This window comes from Staurois parvus, unplaced genomic scaffold (genome assembly GCF_062004578.1).
Source record: "Staurois parvus isolate SC_StPar_1 unplaced genomic scaffold, SC_StPar_1.0 ptg000384l, whole genome shotgun sequence".
Classification (NCBI taxonomy): domain Eukaryota; kingdom Metazoa; phylum Chordata; class Amphibia; order Anura; family Ranidae; genus Staurois; species Staurois parvus.
In genome coordinates, this window is record NW_028318180.1 from 1,186,978 (window position 1) to 1,206,307 (window position 19,330).

The window sequence follows — 19,330 nt, forward strand, 5'->3', positions numbered from 1 at the left end:
TTCAAAGCAACCTGACAAGTAAAAAAAAAATTGTAAATAAAATTTGATACTATTTTAAGGATACGTTTAGCTTTAGTAACACGCTACACCCCTATTTAGGGTGTAACATGTAATACGTATGTAGCAATCCCCCTCAGCCCCCCACTATTGGGCGGGGTTGCTCTCCTCAGCAGCCACTGTCACATTTTAAAATTGGTGTGGCTGTGCAGAGCTCCTCCCACAGAGATCTGTGAATGAATAATCTATAATTCCAGTTTACCACCATGGCAGACGGTTTGTAGTTCTCAGTGGACTGTGAGCATGTGATCTGCGCACTCATAGTCCATTCACTCTTCCTGCAGCCCTGAAACAAACAGACAGACTGTACAGAAGTACAGACACAGAATGATAGGAAGAGTCTGCAGGAGCCTGACATTGCATTCATGATCCACTGATCACAGGTGCAATGTTCTGCAGGCTTTTGAGAAAAATAACAAAAATACCTCCAAACACGTGCATTTATTTATTTTTATTCTTTTTAAGCCGATCTTTTAACCCCTGATTAGCATTTAGTTCACTCCAATCAGTCCTAATTCATGTATTTGTTTTGTTAATTTGTTTTAGTGTTGTATACAAACAAAAGTATACTTTTTATCTACATCAACATTTTGTTTTTAATTTACATGGATCAAAGTAGAAAAAGGGCATTTTGAGTGTTGTTATTTTTTTATTTATGGATTGCAGGACAATATCACCAAAATAATATTTTGCTTGCCCTTTAAATTTATATATGTATTACTTTTATTTTTTTAAGCAATGACAAAGTTATTGCCAAATAAACACACCCATAGCAGAATATGTAATTGTTCTGATCAATAAAGGGTATACAAGTGTGAGAGATGAAGTGACTAACACTGCATTTATAGGGATCTGGTGCAAACAGCTTAGAAAAACATTATTTAAATCAAAATGAGGTGGTTGAAAATGTATATAAAGAAATCTTAAAAAATCAAGCTAGAATCCTTATACAGAAATAAATGTTTATGTGTTAGAGCACCAAAACTTCCCAATACCAAAGGCCATGTATAGTAATTTTGACTGTCTTGTAATATAGATATCGTTTCTGTAGACCTTTGCTTTAGCAGCCTGAAGTGTAGCCTTATCAGTAAAACGGACTAGCCCAACACAAATGAATAGTAAGGAATAGCTTTAAGGAGTGGAATTTTCATTGGTTACACAATTTTTGCATGACTGTAAATATAGTTCACCACACAATGCTTTATTCATTTGTTTTTCACTTAAACGTAGTCCACACGTTGAGGCCAAAACACATAACAGATCTGTTTAATGTCATAGCAAATTTGTGTAGTAATTTCTTCATCCATCATTGTTCATATCAAGTGAAAGTCCTCCCTTCAGTTGAAAAACTCCAATATTTTTTAATATTCAAATGGAAACATCTTCTAAATGTATGTAAGTGACATTATATCATCTTCACACAGCAGATTCTTCTATTAAAAAATAAAAGAACAAAAATTAACCTACATTTGAATCCCAATACATGATGAATGTGTACTGTGAATTTTAACACTCTAAATAAGGCTACTATACAAAACAGATATGTCCAAGCTATTGGCTTTGAAAAAATTACTTTTCAAACACAAACATTTTGAGAAAAAATAAATATGACATAGTCTTGGTGTGATTCTAAGCCCAAACACAGACACAGATGACAGGCCTCTGACTAAGTCAGGCTACGTTCACACTAGCCTTGTGTGCAGGCAGCAGAGAGGCATTTGAGAAGCGTTTTTACCGCTTCCCAAACGCCTCTGCCAATTCTGCACATTACAGCACATGGTGCTGTTCTAACGGGAGCGTTTGTGTTGCGTCGCGGCAAAACGGACGCCTCTGGACGAGTCAGGAGGCGTTGAAGCCTCCTATTCTCGTCTATGGTGCCGCTCCTCAAACGCCCGGCCGGCGTTTGCGGTGCGGTTGCGACGCGGTTGCGGGGCGTTTTCGGAGCGGTAACACCACTCAAACTGCATTATAGGCGTTTGTGGGGCGTTATTAACGCTCGACAAACTCCTAGCAACCTCCGCTAAACCGCGCATGCGGCATTTGCGGAGCGTTTGCCGAGCGTTAAAAACGCTCCGCAAACGCCGGACCAACGCTTGCCAAACGCTATAGGGGCGTTTGGCAAGCGTTGGCAAAACAGCCAAGCGTGAACGAGCCCTAAGACTTGTATTTATTCCAATTATCCAATCGTGTACACAATAAATAAGGCTGGCCATATATGGATCTTTTTTTTTCTTTGATCAGTCAGCTTAAAGTGGAACTGCACTGTATCTGAGCACCAAAAACCAAAAATGCTATAATTCTTTTTTAATATTCAAAGCAAACTTCTACACCTATCCATGTCTACATGCTTTATTTTGCTGAGAAATCATCTAGAAAAAAAACCCTTTGCATTTCAAGTGGCCATCTTGAGTAAGGGCAAATGATTCATGTTTTACTTCCTGGAATCCATCTGCCCTTAGCTCAGGCATCGGCTGAGCTGAGAACCCTCCCTCCCCTCCTGAAGACTCCTGGGATTTATAACATAATTTGCCAAGGCATGGAAACCAGGAAGTAACTGAAGCTGTAGCCAGCCAAGAGTCTTTCAATTCTTGTTTGAGGTATCTTTGCCCATTCTTCCTTACAAAAGTCTTCCAGTTCTTTGAGATTTCTGGGCTGTCTGTCACGCACTGCTCTTTTAAGGTCTATCCATAGATTTTCAATTATGTTGAGGTCAGGAGATTGTGAAGGCCATGGCAAAACCTTCAGTTTACGCCTCTTGATGTAATCCCCTGTGGATTTCGAGGTGTGTTTAGGATCATTATCCATTTGTAGAAGCCATCCTCTCTTTAACTTCAGCTTTTTCACAGATGGCATCAAGTTACTATCCAAAATTTGCTGAAATTTTATTGAATCCATTTTTCCTTCTACTCGTGAGATGTTCCCTGTGCCACTGGCTGCAACACAACCCCAAAGCATGATTGATCCAACCCCATGCTTAACAGTTGGACAGAGGTTCTTTTCATTAAATTCTGTGCCCCTTCTTCTCCAAACGTACCTTTGCTCATTCCGGCCAAAAGGTTCAATTTTAACCTCATCGGTCCACAGAACTTGTTTCCAAAATGCATCAGGCTTGTCTATATGTCAATTTGCAAAGTTCAAACGATGATTTTTGTGGTGAGGACGTAGAAGAGGTTTTCTTCTGATGACTCTTCCATAAAGACCATATTTGTACAAGTATCTCTTTATAGTGGAATAGTGTACCACAACTCCAGTGTCTGCCAGATCTTTCTGGAGGGATCGTGCAGTCAAACGTGGGTTTTGAATTGTTTTGCTCACAATCCTGCGAGCTGTTCTGTTTGATATTTTTCTTGGTCTTCCAGATCTTGCTTTAACTTCCACTGTTCCTGATGACTGCCATTTCTTAATTACATTCCGAACAGAGGATATTGACATCTGAAAACGCTTTGCTATCTTCTTATAGCCTTCTCCAGCTTTGTGAGCGTCAACTATTTTCAGTTTCAGTTTTCTAGACAACTGCTTAGAAGAACCCATGGTGCTGATTGTTGGGGCAAGGTCAGATGAGTCTGGGCATTTAAAACCTTTGAGATTGACATCACCTGGTCTTCCCAGACGATGATTGAGAACAATCCATGACACTGGCAGGTCTCAGCTTGGCAAAGGGGGCAGTGCATGCTATAAATTCTGCAGGGTGCCCAAACTTTTACAGACGCCATTTTTTTGTTTTCTGTTATTTTGAAAGTGTAAATGATGGAAATAAAATCTAACTTTTGTTGACAAATTATAAGAATGTCTAATCTGTAATTTGATGCCTTTTGGAGATTTTTCCATCTTTCCTTGGCTTCTTTATGCACATTAATACAAATTTTTAGCTGGGGTGCCCAAACTTTCGATCCCCACTGTACTTTCATATCTATTTACTAATGTTAGCAGCATAAGGATTAAAAATAGTTAGTGTTAATTGAGAGAGTGAAGTTCCGCTTTAAGTAAACAGGGATTTGCTTTTCACATGACTGAATAACTGAAGTGAATCCTCAAACCTTTAAATGTGCAAATGTTCTGAAGTACTTTAGTAAATCAGCCTTAGGCCTCATGTACATAGGTACCTGGGTCCATACAATGTAACCTTCAGGTGTATTTCCCTGCCAGGGAGCCATCCATAGAAATCAACAGCTATAAGTGGCCATGCAGGTATACACAGTGCGACATTATGAAAGGCGAGGTGATTGAGGGATGCTATGTATCACCTCACCACATGCTTTCATATGTAGAGCACTAAGGTGGAATTCAGTCCAGGTTTTCTGGACCACCTTGGCAGTGTTGGTTCTGAACCAAAGTTTCCTTCCACCTGTGACCACCAACAGGTGGTATAAATAAAGCAGGACTGGAGCAAGAGTTTGCTCTTGGCCTGGGACTCAGGAAGCCATACCTGAGAGGGCTGTGGATGAGAATGTTTGCTTAGTACGAGAAAGAAAAAGGTTTGCACAATGTTTTGTTTTGAGATAGGAATCTCTTCTGTTTAGTTAGTGTCTGGATGGCAAGGATTTATTTTCCATGCAACCTTTTAAATAAAACTGGCTACAAGTCAGACTTTTAAGAAAGACTTGCCATCTGGACTGCCTTTTTCCCCAAGGCAGGTGATCCCAATGTGAGCTAACCCCCGCAACAGGTACTTGCATTAACACACAAGTCTACATGCAAGCTGACTACATCCATGGTCACATGCAGCACCCCTGGCTCTGGGATGGTGAGATACACCCAATTTTCATGTTGTACAGTCTGTATATATGAGGCCTTACTATGTAACTGTTCTTTTTTTCTTATTAGAAAAATACCTTTGATTACCTTGCTCTTGATAAGGATCCTCATGGGCATAGATTGATTTAATGTGTGTTTTATATATACAGCATATTTGGTTCTAAGTGTAAATTGGGCTATCATCATTTGCACACACACTTCATACAATATATATTTGAAATAATTACAAAATGTTAATGTTTAATAAATTGCTACTCACTTTCACAAGTAGGATAAGTCATTGTATATACAACTGGTTGTTTTCCTGATTTAGTACATGTTCCAGTCAGTTCACTTTTGTTTCTATATCCAATTTTACATTTAAAGCTGACAGTTTCTCCTTCTTCATAAAATACCTCATTTTCATGCTTTTCATCCAAATCTAAGAAGTTATCATCAAGATGCTGTTGGATTATGCGACAGGTACCTAAATAAACAAATATGTTAAAAAAAATGGAAAAAAGCACAACATTATTTATATTAACCACTTGCCCTCCTGAGGATTTACCCCTGATCATGACCAGACCATTTTTTTTGCATTATGGTGCTGCGCTACTTTAACTGACAATTGCGCAGTCATGCAACGCTGCACCCAAATTAAATTTGCGTCCTTTTCCCCATGAATTGAGCTTCCTTTCAGTGGTATTTGATCGCCTGTTTTTTTTATTTATTGCGCTATAAGCAAAAAAAAAAGACCAACAATTTTGAGAAAAAAACAATATTTTGTACTTTTTGCTTTTAAACGTGCAGTAAAAAACTAAAAAAAAAAATCAAATTGTGTCATAACTTTAGGCCAAAATGTGTTTTGCTACATGTCTTTGCTAAATAAAATCCCAATAACTGTAAATTAATTTGTTTACATGAAAGTTATAGCATTTACAAATGGCGGTATAGATGCTGGGATTTTTTTCTCTACTATTAATGGCGGTGACCAGCGACTTTAGCGGGACTGCGGCAGACATTCTGACACTGGGGGGGAACAAGCTTGGTGTCACTGACATGCAAGTGACACCAATACAGTGATCAGTGCTAAGAAAAACACTGACACTGCACTAATGGCACTGGGCACTGTGATTTGTTTTACTAGGGGGCGGGGGTGTGTGTTCTTCACTGTAAGCACCATGCTCGGGATTGCTGTACTGTTTACAGCCATCCCGAGCAGTGTGTGCGAGCTGACAGGGAGAAAGATTGTTTGTAAACAAAACAATCTTCCTCCCCGTCAGAGATGCTCGGTAATCACCGGGCGCCGGCGGGTAATTACCGCCCAGGACCTGGTGATTGACATCCGCGATTGGCAGCGCGGGTAGGGCGAGCACGTGCCCCCTACCTGAAATGCTAAATCATGTACAGTTGCAAGAAAAAGTATGTGAACCCCTTGGGATTACGTGGAGTTTTGCATGAATTGGGCATAAAATGTGCTCTGAACGTCATCTAAGTCACAACAATAGAAGAACACAGTCTGCTGAACATAATACTACACAAACATTAGATGTTGCCATGGTTTAATTGCACAAAACGTACACATTCACAGTGCAGGGAGGAAAAAGTACAGTTGCAAGAAAAAGTATGTGAACCCCTTGGGATTACGTGGAGTTTTGCATGAATTGGGCATAAATGTGCTCTGAATGTCATCTAAGTCACAACAATAGAAGAACAAAGTCTGCTGAACATAATACTACACAAACATTAGATGTTGTTATGTTCAGCAGACTGTGTTCTTCTATTGTTGTGACTTAGATGACATTCAGAGCACATTTCTTGCCTAATTCATGCAAAACTCCACGTAATCTCAAGGGGTTCACATACGTTTTCTTGCAACTGTATAGGGCGGTCCTTAAGTGGTTAAAATATACAAGGAAAAAGTTTGTCATTTGAACTTTGAAATAACACAACATTTTTATGCAGGGACTTGTAGCCTCCTAACCTTGAGCTTGTGGGCAAATCCCTGGCCGCTTTGACTTGCAAAGCTCTAACATTTTTGGGTAGTGTTTTCATATACAGTATGTGATTATAAAACTACTTTGTCCTCTCTCCTACTGCAGTGTAAAATGTCATGAAATATACAGTACACTATAACACATGAACACTACAGAAAGCAACCTGAGAAAAAGAAGATAATGGAACTAACTGGGGATTCAAAGGCAGAAAGTGTTCTCAGCAACAGCACCATACTTTTATATTTGCAGTTGTTCCTGGCATGGTGTAAGAACTGCGGTCAGTGACAGCTGGGATTCAATGATCCATTCAGGAGTACAAAGAAGGTGGAATATCCAAAACACACACAGGCTTGTACAGTTTCTTGGCTAACAATTGCTGGGTGTATCACAGCAGAGAGAAGCATCATACAGAACTTCTGGTGCCAAAAAATGGAAGGATCAGGTATATTTGTGTCCCAGTGATGACTAGCATAAAATCACTTTAGGTCTTTAGGGGTGCATGGGGGATGATGTACTAAAGGCAAATACTGTTCACTATGCAATTGCAGTTGCACTCTGCAAGGGAATTTTTCCCAGAGCTTAGTGACACCCACCAGAGAGGTGACACCAGGGGCCCCCTGGACTTAGAGCTTTGCAAAGCAGAGTTTCACAACATTTGAAAAGCTCTGAGGAAAATGCCCTTGCAGGGAGCAACTTCACTTGCAAAGTGAACAGTGAATTTGCCTTTAGTAAACCAACATGACCTTCAGGCACACAGCCTGCTCACACGGATAGGCTACATCCTCTAGGCACAGGCTCCCTGGGGCCTCAATACCAGGCACATAGCCTTCTCACAGAGCTACTATTCATAGAGGGAAGGGCTAACAAGGACACTCTTTCCCATACTTGCTCTCCCCAAAGGGAAGAGCTATAAAAGGACTCTTGCAAAACATTCTCTCCCTGTTTTGTCAAAGAAATTTCAAGCTCATCAGGGTTGGCTAGCTTAATGTGGTGAAATTTTGCTTTGCAAAGAAAACTCAATCGCACGCAAATAAAAAAAATATGTTTGCAGATGATTGGATGATGGAAGTCAGCAGAGCTTCACCTCATTCACTAAGCTCTGAGGAGAGTTTCCTTGCAAAAGCTATTAGGGAACACATTCCTATACATGTATCCTACAACTGGAACGGCAGTGGAAGCATGGTAATGAGCTGCATCAGAACTACATAAAGCAAACTAACAACACAAGTAGTGGCACAGATGTGGGATGTGTGATAGCCCTTCACTTCACTGAGAAGGATATCCTATCCTTGAAATTTTGTGTAGTGTACAAACCATGACAGTGCCAATGCACAGTATTCAACACAATCCAGAACAAAGCAATGGGACTTTCTGAAGACTATATGAGTGACCATGTAAGTAATTTATCAGCTTTAGCAACAATGTGTGTGATGGTTGCATCCAAATAAATTTATAAGTGTAATAAGAAAAAACGAACAAACTATTTAAAATACATAATTATCTTTTGCATCTTCTGTTAATTTACAGTATATACTGAAGATATTTATAGGAACTTACAAAACTGTATAAGTAGAAATATAATTCTAGAAGTGATACTCACCACCAGAGAAACATCTTGGATATTTCATTACTCCATCATCACATGAAGCTATTAAGGATCCTTGGCGTTTAAAATGTGTTTTGCATTTTACCTTCACTTCTGTGCCGTGTTCCACTATCTCAGGAATGCTCTCCTTTGGAAAAAGTTCAATATGATTTCTCAGTAAATCGCTGGGATTGATTGTACAAGACTCTGCAAAATATCGATCAAATCTTATTATAATGAAGTTATGGTCTTCGTGTTATGGTGTTGACTATAGCAGTAATTTGCTGTACTCACTGAGGCATTGTGGAAGCTCATCCCATTTCCCGTTTTCACATTTTACATTTGTGTGTCCACTGAGCACAAATGTGTCTTCACATTTAATATTTACTGAAGACCCAGATTCATAACTGCTTAGTTCTTCAGAAGAAATGATTGCATGTTCTATCTGAGGAGGGCGGCATGACCCTAGACAATGATTATTGAACACAATGTAGAATATAATCAGAAGTCATAATGAACTTTTAATGATTCTAATAAACAAGTGAAAACAGTAGCCAGAACAATCAGAGCCAAATCATAACAAAATTAGCAGAACAGTTAGCACAAAGCAAGGGAAAATGTGGAACAAAAATGCGAATAGACATGGCAAGATACACAGAATATCATAGTTCAGGTATGTGGAATGTTCCCAGGAATCATTGGGAAGCTTTCGGAACATTGCTTGGACCAAATAAGTTTTCCTCTTGGTGATGACAAAGGCATTTTCATAGCAAAAGTACGTTGCAAAGTACAGCAGATTGGCACTGAAGCAGGCCAGACAACAGACTTGAGTGGAATAGGCCTACTTTCTGGCATATTTTGCCAAAAGGCAAAGGGCACTGGGTTAAGGGATAAGAAGAGTGAATTAATGTTTTTTTAAGGTGGTTTAAAGCAGAACTACAGTATATTCCTAAGGTAAAAACTTACATTTTATAATGGGATGCAAAATTATTACAGCACATTTTTACTGTATAATCCATTCATTAGTTTGCCAGATACTACTGTCAGCTCCAAACTTCTGCACTGCGCATAGGAATGCTATAGCTGCCACACTGAAGCAATCCTGTTTACACACCCATTGCTCTCTACTTTCCATTTCCATTCCTTCTGTCAATGGACAAAAGCTACCGCTCTCAGATCCTGCCATTTACCTGCCTCTCCTCTCCCCCTGTCCATTCACAGAACACCTTTTATTCTTTTAAAAAAAATACAAGGTGTTCCATCAATAGACTAGGGGAAAGGGTATTTGTCAGGATAATTTCACTGTTGCAGCCACAGCAGCAGCTCTTATATACACAGTGCTAGACGTTCGGCACTGACAGTAGTATCTGGCAAAAAAATGAATAGAATATAAAGTAAATAGAGGCATTGTAAATATTTTAAAGCCCAATACAAGTAATAACTTTTTTTCTCCTAAGAACCTAAAAAAATCTCTGTAGCTGGAATTCTGCTTTCATGTTGTGTTAAGGCTTTTAAGGGCTTTGGCTCTTGAATGTCTTATGTTTATATTTTAAGTATTTTTTTTTTATTTTTTCAGTATAATTTCCCCCAGGGTTGGATATCTACCAGTTTGCTTTTAGGGAAAATAGATCTACTGAGGATATAGATGAATCAGAGTGACTTGCGAGCCACAGGTGTGATAATTACTAGAGGATCGCAAACATGAAACACATAACTACAACTGTGTTGGAAATATCAAGGGGAGGGGCTACGTCATCACTCGGAGAGGAGCCGCACAACACAATAGACGGCAGGTGTATGACTCAGAGGCCAGCAGAGGATTTCCAATGGGATATTGCGTTATTTAAACCTGTCTAATGTGAGTTTAATACTTGGATGGTGGGAATAAAAAGTTTTAAAAGGTAAAGCACTATGTCCTCTATTTCTTCCTGCATGCGGAGTAACACAAGGAGAGGATAATTAAGAGGTCTGAGATAACAAAAGGATTGTGTAATCCCTGAGGGGATAATCAGCCACCAGAGGATACATCCATTACTCCTAAAGGAAGGATCTCCCAATTTTACCAGCAAAAATATATGTCTAGCAGGTTCCAGGGAAAGTGAACCGAAAGCGTGTATAGCCTAATTGCAGGCATCAAAGGAGGTGAGCGCACATCTTCACTATTTGAAGGATTCACAAAAGTCACAAATTGAAGAACAACAAGCACTAAGTCACTATATATAAACAATTGTTTATTCAATGGGACTATTATTTTGATGATATTTGGATTCATACTAATCACTACTAATTATTTATGAGCATTTGGTTATTTTTATTTATGGGGGATCATTTAAATGCGTTTTAGTTGAGGGTTATTAGTTGGTTTACTATTTTTATTATATTAAATGAGGGTATTATGAATATATATGAAATTGAGGGTATTAGTAAGTACATCATGTCACTAGTAGATGATTTATGAGCACTTGGTAAAATATTTTTTTAGAGGAGTATTTCATGTGGAATTATTTTGATATTTATTTGGAGGAGATTGATTAGTTGAAATTATCTATTTAAATATTTTTTGGTATTTATACACTTTTATTAGTTATTTGTATCATAATTTAGATCTACTGAGGATGCCATTGCATTGGCCTTGCGTTCTGTGTTGTCTCATTTGGAAAATAAGAATAGTTATACCCGCATACTCTTTATTGATTTTAGTTTAGCATTTAATACAATTTTGCCAATGAAACTAGTTGCTATGCTGAACTCTTTGGTATTGAGCCCAATGCTTTGTAACTGGACTTTGGAATTTCTGGCCGCTAGGCAGCAGAGGGTAAAAACTGGTAATCATTACTCATCAATGCTGTCCCTTAGTACAGGGGTGTCTCAGGAATATGTGTTTACTTTCTACACTTATGACTGTGTTCCTTGTTTGAGGTGAACTCTTGCGTTATAATTTACAGACAACACCATGGTAGTTGGGAAAATAAGGGGTGGTGATGAGCCTGCATATTGCCAGGATACTGAAAATCTAGTTGGTTGGGGCAGAGAATACAACTTAAATTTAAATGTAGCAAAGACAAAGGAGATTATTATTGATTTTAATAAAGTACAGGAGGTTAGCTATGAGCCAATGGTGATTAATGGAATGTAGGTTGAAGGGTAAAGCAGTTCCACTTCCTGGGAACAATAATTAGGGAGGATCTGTCATGGACAGGACACACATCGTCTGGTGGGCAAGGCTCAACTTTTTTAAGGTTGCTATGGAAGGCAGGATTTTCAGAGAGGATCCTCTTTAACTTCTATAAAGCTTCAATTAAAAGTGTGCTAATGCAATGAAAGTGCATTGTGTCTTTCTACAACCAGTGAAATTGGTTGTAGAAAGACACAATGTTTCCATGCATGCAAAGTGCGGGGCTCAAGAGCAAACTTTTATTACTGCTTTCTATGGATTTTTGTATTCCTGGATTGGGCTTCAGAGTTTGGAGATTTCAAAGAGCTTTGAAACAGAAGAAAGCTCCAATCTGATGTGCAGGTTTTTCAGAAAACCAGCAGGCTAGGTATGCACAACTGTTATGATAGGCTTGGGCATAGTTCAGAGCTCCTGTTAGGAGACAGCTTTATGCTCCTGTTTGGAGACAGGTGTGTGTTCCTGTTAGGAGACAGATGTGATCTATTCAAGAGACAGCACTCTATGCTGGAGAAGAGATTCTATGTCTGTAGCGCTACCCCCACACAGTGACGTCGCTATGTGGGTGCTGATCGCACCCGGGTGACACCCGCCAAAGGAGGGACACCAAGGGCTCCCAGGACTAGGCATGCAGGGTGGGTGGAAGTGGTGGAGAAGCTGTGACACACTGCATCCACTCACAGCAAATGGGGAAGAGCTGATATTGGAAATGAGATCCAAGTGGCTTCATGCTACACTGGCCGCTGTCAAACAAAGCCCAGCCTCCGGGATCAGCTCCTATGATGGACAGCACACTGGTCCAATGCCACTGTGTGTATGTGTGAAGCATCTGGTATATAACATAAAGCTATTGATGTTTTTTCCAAGTATTGTTGTTGTAAATGTTTTGGAATAAATTTGGTGATCTCCTGGAGGAGGAGGGGAGGGGGGATATACTGTATATATAACAAAATAATACCATTATCCTGTCTATAATGCAGAATTGTGATTTTCCTCTCTTATGTCCTTTTTTGTACATAAATCCAGTATTAGACTTTTTTATGTTTTTTTGTGTACATTGTACTGTTATGCATTGGTGTGGGCTGTGTTCTGCTGTTCCTCAGTCTGCACAGTGATGGGAGTCAAACCAGGCAGCCTTGGGTCCCCTTGAGTGGTGCCCGGCGTGCACAGGCCGCGCTGCCAAATTCTTCTTGAGTGCAGCCTCCCTTTGTGGTCCCTGGAGCTTAGGATGCCTCCCACTATGGGAGGTGCTGTTCCACTCTCCTGCTTGGCAGCAATCTTTTTCCATGTTGGTGGTCCTACTCTACGTAGCAGGATGACACCGCACACCGGCATATCACACCATTTATATAGGAAATGGTTTTGTCTGGTTATATTTATTGTTATTTTTGTCATGTAATTCCCTTTTGTGGTAATCAGTGCAGCCTCAGTGCCTTTTTGGAGGGGCCTTGTCTGGATGGTGGTTGCCTGGGTAAGGTCTGGGGAGGATTGGTGGATCCAACAACACACCATATGCTTTTAAATGTGGCAGAAATGTATGGGGCTCTCACTAAATATATATGTTTCAGCTTCTATAGGTCATATCACCTATGTGCAGAGCTTCATCCCTGAAGGAGTAGACTTACTCTGAAACACGTTGGATGTTGTTCATGAACTCTGTAGTGTCTATACATTCTTCAATGGAGATACAATAATGTATTTATCTATTAAAGTAACCGCCCATATACAATTTTTATGGCTGACATTTTAAATGTTTTTGAACCCTCAAAGTTTGACATTCAAGCTTTATTTACCTATTGCTACCCTTAAAGTTCCAATTATTGGGGTTCTCTTTGATATAGCTACATATTCTAGGGATGTTGGAATCTACTAGAAGTACCTCATGATCATTTTCTCGACATCTATGATAAGAGTTGATTCAGGAGGCGGGATCGGGACGTGACACAGTTTTGTTTAATGAATGATTCAGTCTCCTTTTGTGAGTGCTAGTGTCAGACACCGCCCAACGGGATCTCTAGCGACCCACAGAACGGGATTCCCCAGGACGCGGAGTCTAAGTCTCAGTCTGCCTTTTCATCAGAGCCCCTGATGGTGGGGATGGACTTGGTGCAAGACTGAAACCAGGTCGCAACCCCTGGGTGCACCCAACTATGGTAGAGGGGTCCCGCTGAGGGTATGTGCCAGGGGTGAGCCCGCTGTGAAGGGGTTGACCGGTCCAGGTCCCGAGCGGGATAGATGGATGACAGTGCGGAGTGAGCGTGGTCAGACTAGCCGGGTCGGTTACAGTGGAGGCAGGTAGGTACTAAACAGTAGACAGAGAGCAGCCAGGTCACGAGCCAAGCTTCAGCAACAGGAGGTCCAATAGTAATATAACAACAGGCAGGAGAGTAGTCAGGGACGAGCCGGGGGTCAGAGCAGGAGAAGATCAACACAAATCAGAACAGGCAGGGTCGGCAACAAGGAACGCAGTACAGGAACACAGGTAACAGGAACTAGACCTTGCGGCAATGTGAACACTGCCTGGCCAGTTTAAATAGTGTGCCCTTCACCGTCATTGGTGCCAGGCGCGCGCCCACGTGCGCGGCCGCAATTGCAGCCGCGGATGTCCAGGTTCTAATGCCCGCATATTGATGCGCCTAGGCGATCTGCGCATGCGCGGATTCGTGTGCCGCGCCGCAACCCGTAGAAGGACCCGCTGGTCCCTGACAGCTAGTTTTTGTCTTAGCCTTTTTTTAAATGGGTTCTATGTTTAGTTTTCACAGTTTGAGGACCCATTCACACTATAAATCGCAAAGAAGCGTTTCTGTGCGATTCATTTCAAATGCATGCACAAGTTGATGCAACTCAAAGTTCCTTATGGTGCAGAGAGGGATGTGCCAAGGCTGCCACCTATTCCCCCTTCCTTTTTGCTTTGGCTATAGAACCCTTGGCTATGGCCATTACGTTACACCTAGACATTAAAGGCTATTTGACACCCCATTCTCAAAATAAACTCAAAATGTATGACACTATTATTTGTGACTCAACCAATAGTCTATTTACCCAATTCATTACAGGTCTTGAATTAATTCTGTATACAATATGAGCTATATGTGAGTGTTAATAAATCGATGGCCATGCCTATTAATTTTTCAGAATCACAATATTCAGCCCTCGGAGTTCCTCTTTCCTTTTTATATGGTCCACTGAATCTATCTTTTATCTAGGAATCACACTTAACTCTACTATACAATCTTTATTTTCCAAAAACTATTCCCTGATCATCACTAAAACTTGAACTATGCTCACTTGTGGAGTACTTATCACATTTCTTTCTTAGGTAGAGTTATACCATACAAATGACTGCTCTCCCAAAATTCCTCTACCTATTCAGGGTCCTTCCCATTAGACTGACTTTTTAGATTTATTTCAAACTGAAATAAACAAGTTTATTGCACCCCCACTTTGCAAAAACTATTTATTTTCATTCACAACATAAGGGGGGGGGCTAGGCCTTCCAAATATTTGGCTATATTATTTATCTTCTCGTTTATCTCAATTGGCCCTATAGGACATCACTAAGTTCAAAGTCCCTTGGGTTAAATTCAGAAGTGAATCCATCTCTATACTTATTTTCTCCCAGGTATACTTTGGGCTAAAAGCATTTCAGTAAAAGACATAGCTCCTCTTAACAGTTTTTTTGTACAGTCTCTTCAGCTTTGGCTGTTGTACAAACAATAATATGCTTTAGTCTCTCCTACTCCTCCTCAAGCTTCTTTTATAGTTGATCCTGCTTTCACTTGAGGTTTCTCCGGAAATTCAGACTTTTCCTGGTGGAAAACTCAAAATGTTATTTTTTTGGTTCCATTTTTTAGATAATTCCACATTTGTATCTTTTTCAATGTTAAAATGTGTTCCCCGACTTGAGCAATTTTGACATCTCCGGATTCGGCATTTTTACTCCATGCATTATACCCTTAGGCATATTTTTCCCCCAACCTTAAATTGTCAAGATACCGCAAGAGGTAAAGGTCTTATTTCTGACCTCTTTCAACTACATGGCTGGTGCTGATTCCCAGATAAAACTGCCCTATATGGATAAATTGGAAGTAGAATGTGGCTCCCATTTTTCATTGAGGAATGGGATGAAAGTCTGACCAATCTTCATAACTGCACTAGGTCTCTTACTGTCCATAAATCAGCATTGAAGCTGCTCATTAGAAGGTATTTAACTCCAATGAACCTTCATGCCATCTTTGCTGTACCACTTTCCTATTCTAGAGGTTGTCCCTCTCTTGGGTCGCACTCTCAAATGTAATGGTCCTCTGAGAGATTACATGTAATCTGACAAATATTCCAAACAAATATCCTCTATCCCAGATATACTTCATTTTCTGGAGAGACTTATTCACGCTATCTGTGTAGCTATTCAATGGGTTTAGTGCTTCATTGGAAAACTCCAGATATACCTATCTCACAGGTTAAAATTAGAACAGACTCTATAATGCTTATGGAGAGGATCTTTTATACACTACATAACTCGAAGGCATACCTTGATAATAAATGGGATTCCTGGTTTGACCATAGACATCTCTTTCCTTAAACAGTTACTTCTTTTTTTTTCTTAATTTCATTTATCACTTATCTTTATCACTTGTTCAAGTTATTCTAGTACGTTAATCTGGAAGTACTCGTTGTCATTGATTAACAGTCTTTGATGGCTTCATCGGTCTTATTGTTTTAATATATTATTTTATATACTGTACTTTGTTAACGTCTGTACTTTTTTACTGATGTTAATTTTTGTACAACTCAATAAAAAAAATACAAAATAGAGAATATATTGATAAATTCACTACAATAATTGAATACATGCTACAGTTGCAAGAAAAAGTATGTGAACCCCTTGGGATTACGTGGAGTTTTGCATGAATTGGGCATAAAATGTGCTCTGAACGTCATCTAAGTCACAACAATAGAAGAACACAGTCTGCTGAACATAATACTACACAAACATTAGATGTTGCCATGGTTTAATTGCACATAACATGTAAACATTCACAGTGCAGGGAGGAAAAAGTATGTGAACCTTTGGACTTAATAACTGGTTGACCCTCCTTTGGCAGCAATAACCTCAACCAAACGTTTCCTGTAGTTGCAGATCGGACCTGCACAAAGATCTGGAGTAATTTTGGACCACTCCTCTTCACAAAACTGTTTTAGTGTAGCAATATTCTTGGGATGTCTCGTGTGAATCGCTCTCTTAAGGTCATGCCACAGCATTTCAATCGGGTTGAGGTCAGGACTCTGACTGGGCCACTCCAGAAGGCGTATTCTGTGCTGTTGCAGCCATTGTTTTGTTGAATGACTTGTATGCTTTGGGTCATTGTCCTGTTGCATCACCCATCCTCTGCGGAGCTTCAATTGGTGGACAGATGGTCGTACGTTTTCCTGCAAAATGTCTTGAAAAACTCTGGAATTCATTTTCCCATCAATGACAACAATCCGTCCAGGCCCTGAGGTAGCACAGCAGCCCCAAACCATGATGCTCCCTCCACCATGTTTTACAGTGGGGATGAGGTTTTGATGTTGGTGTTCTGTGCCTTTTTTTCTCCACACATAGTGTTGTGTGTTCTTCCCAAACAACTCAATCTTGGTTTCATCTGTCCACAGTATATTTTGCCAGTAGTGCTGTGGAACATCCAGATGTTCTTTTGCAAACTTCAAACGTGCTGCAATATTCTTTTTGGACAGCAATGGCTTCCTCCGTGGTGTCCCCCAATGTACTCCATTCTTGTTTAATGTTTTCCTTATTGTAGATGTGTCAACAAAAATGTTAGCATGTGCCAGAGATTTCTGTAGGTCTTTAGCTGACACTCTGGAATTCTTCTTTACCTCATGCAGCATTCTGTGCTGAGCTCTTGCAGTCATTTTTACAGGGCGACCACGCCTAGGGAGAGTAGCAACAGTGCTAAACTTTCTCCATTTGTAGACAGTCTGTCTTACCGTGGACACATGAACATCAAGGCTTTTGGAGATACTTTTGTAACCCTTTCCAGCTTCATGCAAGTCAACAATTCTTGATCGTAGGTCTTCTGAGAGCTCTTTTCTGCGAGGCATGGTTCACATCAGACAATGCTTCTTGAAACCAGTAAACCCAAAACAGGTGTGTGTTTTTTAAGGGCAGGACAGCTGTCAGCAACACATCCAATATCATCACACTGATTGGAGTCAAGGTGGGCTCACTCCTGGCTCCAATTAGCTCTGGGAGAAGTCATTAAGCTAGGGCCTCACATACTTTTTCCTCCCTGCACTGTGAATGTTTACATGTTATGTGCAATTAAACCATGGAAACATCTAATGTTTGTGTAGTATTATGTTTAGCAGACTGTGTTCTTCTATTGTTGTGATTTACATGACCTTCAGAGCACATTTTATGCTCAATTCATGCAAAACTCCACGTAATCCCAAGGGGTTCACATACTTTTTCTTGCAACTGTATCTTAAGATTTGAGTTTTTATTTTGACTTTTATTTGTTATATAAATTATATCATGTAGTGTGGGTACCTTAATATCTGCCTGTTAATATCTTTCTTCTATATTGAAAACTTAAACTGATGTGCCATAGTAGATATGTAAAGATATTTAAACAACATCTCAATAAAGAAAAAAGTGATTCATTGGTCAAATGAGAATATGAATATATAAAAAAAAAAACCAAAAACTTACGTCCAGCAGAACATTTGGGGTATTTTATTTGTTTATTTTTACATGTTGCTTGCAGGCCATTTTCTGACACCATTCCTTCCTCACATTCAAATTCGATGGTCTGCCCATTTTCAATCTCAGTGGTTTTGTTGTAACGTATATTATTAAAAGTCATTTCTGTTTGTTGTAGAATACAGGATCCTAGAGAAATTCAATACAAAAAATTTTATATTGTATGTTAAAAAATCTAGAAAGCAAAATATAATTTCATAATATTAATGCATTAATCAATAATTTGGTGATTTGATGATTATAAAGCACAGGTATCTGAAGCCCAGAACATGTCCTTACTGATTCCTAGTCAAGGTACAATCAGGCTGGAAAATTGGCACAATAAATCAATCAGTCACCAATGAAGATCTGTAACAATCTAAGTCCTAACTGTTGACTTTTTATAATAATGTAGTCTTACAAATAAGGGATTACTTGTTTTTGTTTCTGTGTTATTTCTTCCCTATTATAGCAGATTTGTCATCCTGTAAATCTTTGTTAATCTTTATTGTTCATAACAAAAACTGAAATACTGCATGACTTAATAATATACCTCTTGCGGTATTTTAGTAGCTGTGCGGTATCATATCGCATACTTGGATGCAGTAAGATACCACTTAGTGAACTGCCCAGGTTCGAAGTTCGCGGTCAAACTTTAATTTGAATGTTCGACCGCGAACTGAACAGGAGGGTGTTCAGCCAATCACTAGTGTCTATTAACAAAAGTGTTTCTGCTTGTAATTGAATATCAACTACTCACTTTGTAATATTTACAAATAAGCATGTACAGATTAAAATGTTGTTTTCTCTCAAGCAGTTGGGGGTATTCATGCTATCATACATAATAGTTGCATTTTAATATCTTTTACCATTACTAAAGTTTTAACAAAAAGGATGACGGCCAGCGTAAGACTAATTTAATCATTAGTAGTAGTAGGAATAGTTCACTATTAAACTGCCCACAGTGACTAGATTAGTCTTATATAAGTTTTAGCTGTGCTGTCTAAATACATTTTGGGTTGGCACTCTTGTTGCTGACATGTTGA

The 19,330-nt window shown here is 39.5% G+C and overlaps 1 protein-coding gene across 1 annotated transcript in view; it reads right to left on the minus strand.

The window, feature by feature from the left end:
• Positions 1–686: 686 nt before the first annotated feature.
• Positions 687–19,330, minus strand: part of LOC149455905 (coagulation factor XIII B chain-like) — a 99,970-nt gene continuing 81,326 nt past the window's right edge. Inside the window, exons 4-8 of the mRNA XM_089685750.1 lie at positions 18,255–18,434; positions 8,668–8,838; positions 8,389–8,580; positions 5,072–5,278; positions 687–1,490 (exon numbers count right to left, since the gene is read on the minus strand). Coding sequence (XP_089541876.1) covers positions 1,474–1,490; positions 5,072–5,278; positions 8,389–8,580; positions 8,668–8,838; positions 18,255–18,434 — 767 coding nt within the window. The 3' untranslated portion in view covers positions 687–1,473. The remainder of the gene's footprint in view (positions 1,491–5,071; positions 5,279–8,388; positions 8,581–8,667; positions 8,839–18,254; positions 18,435–19,330) is intronic.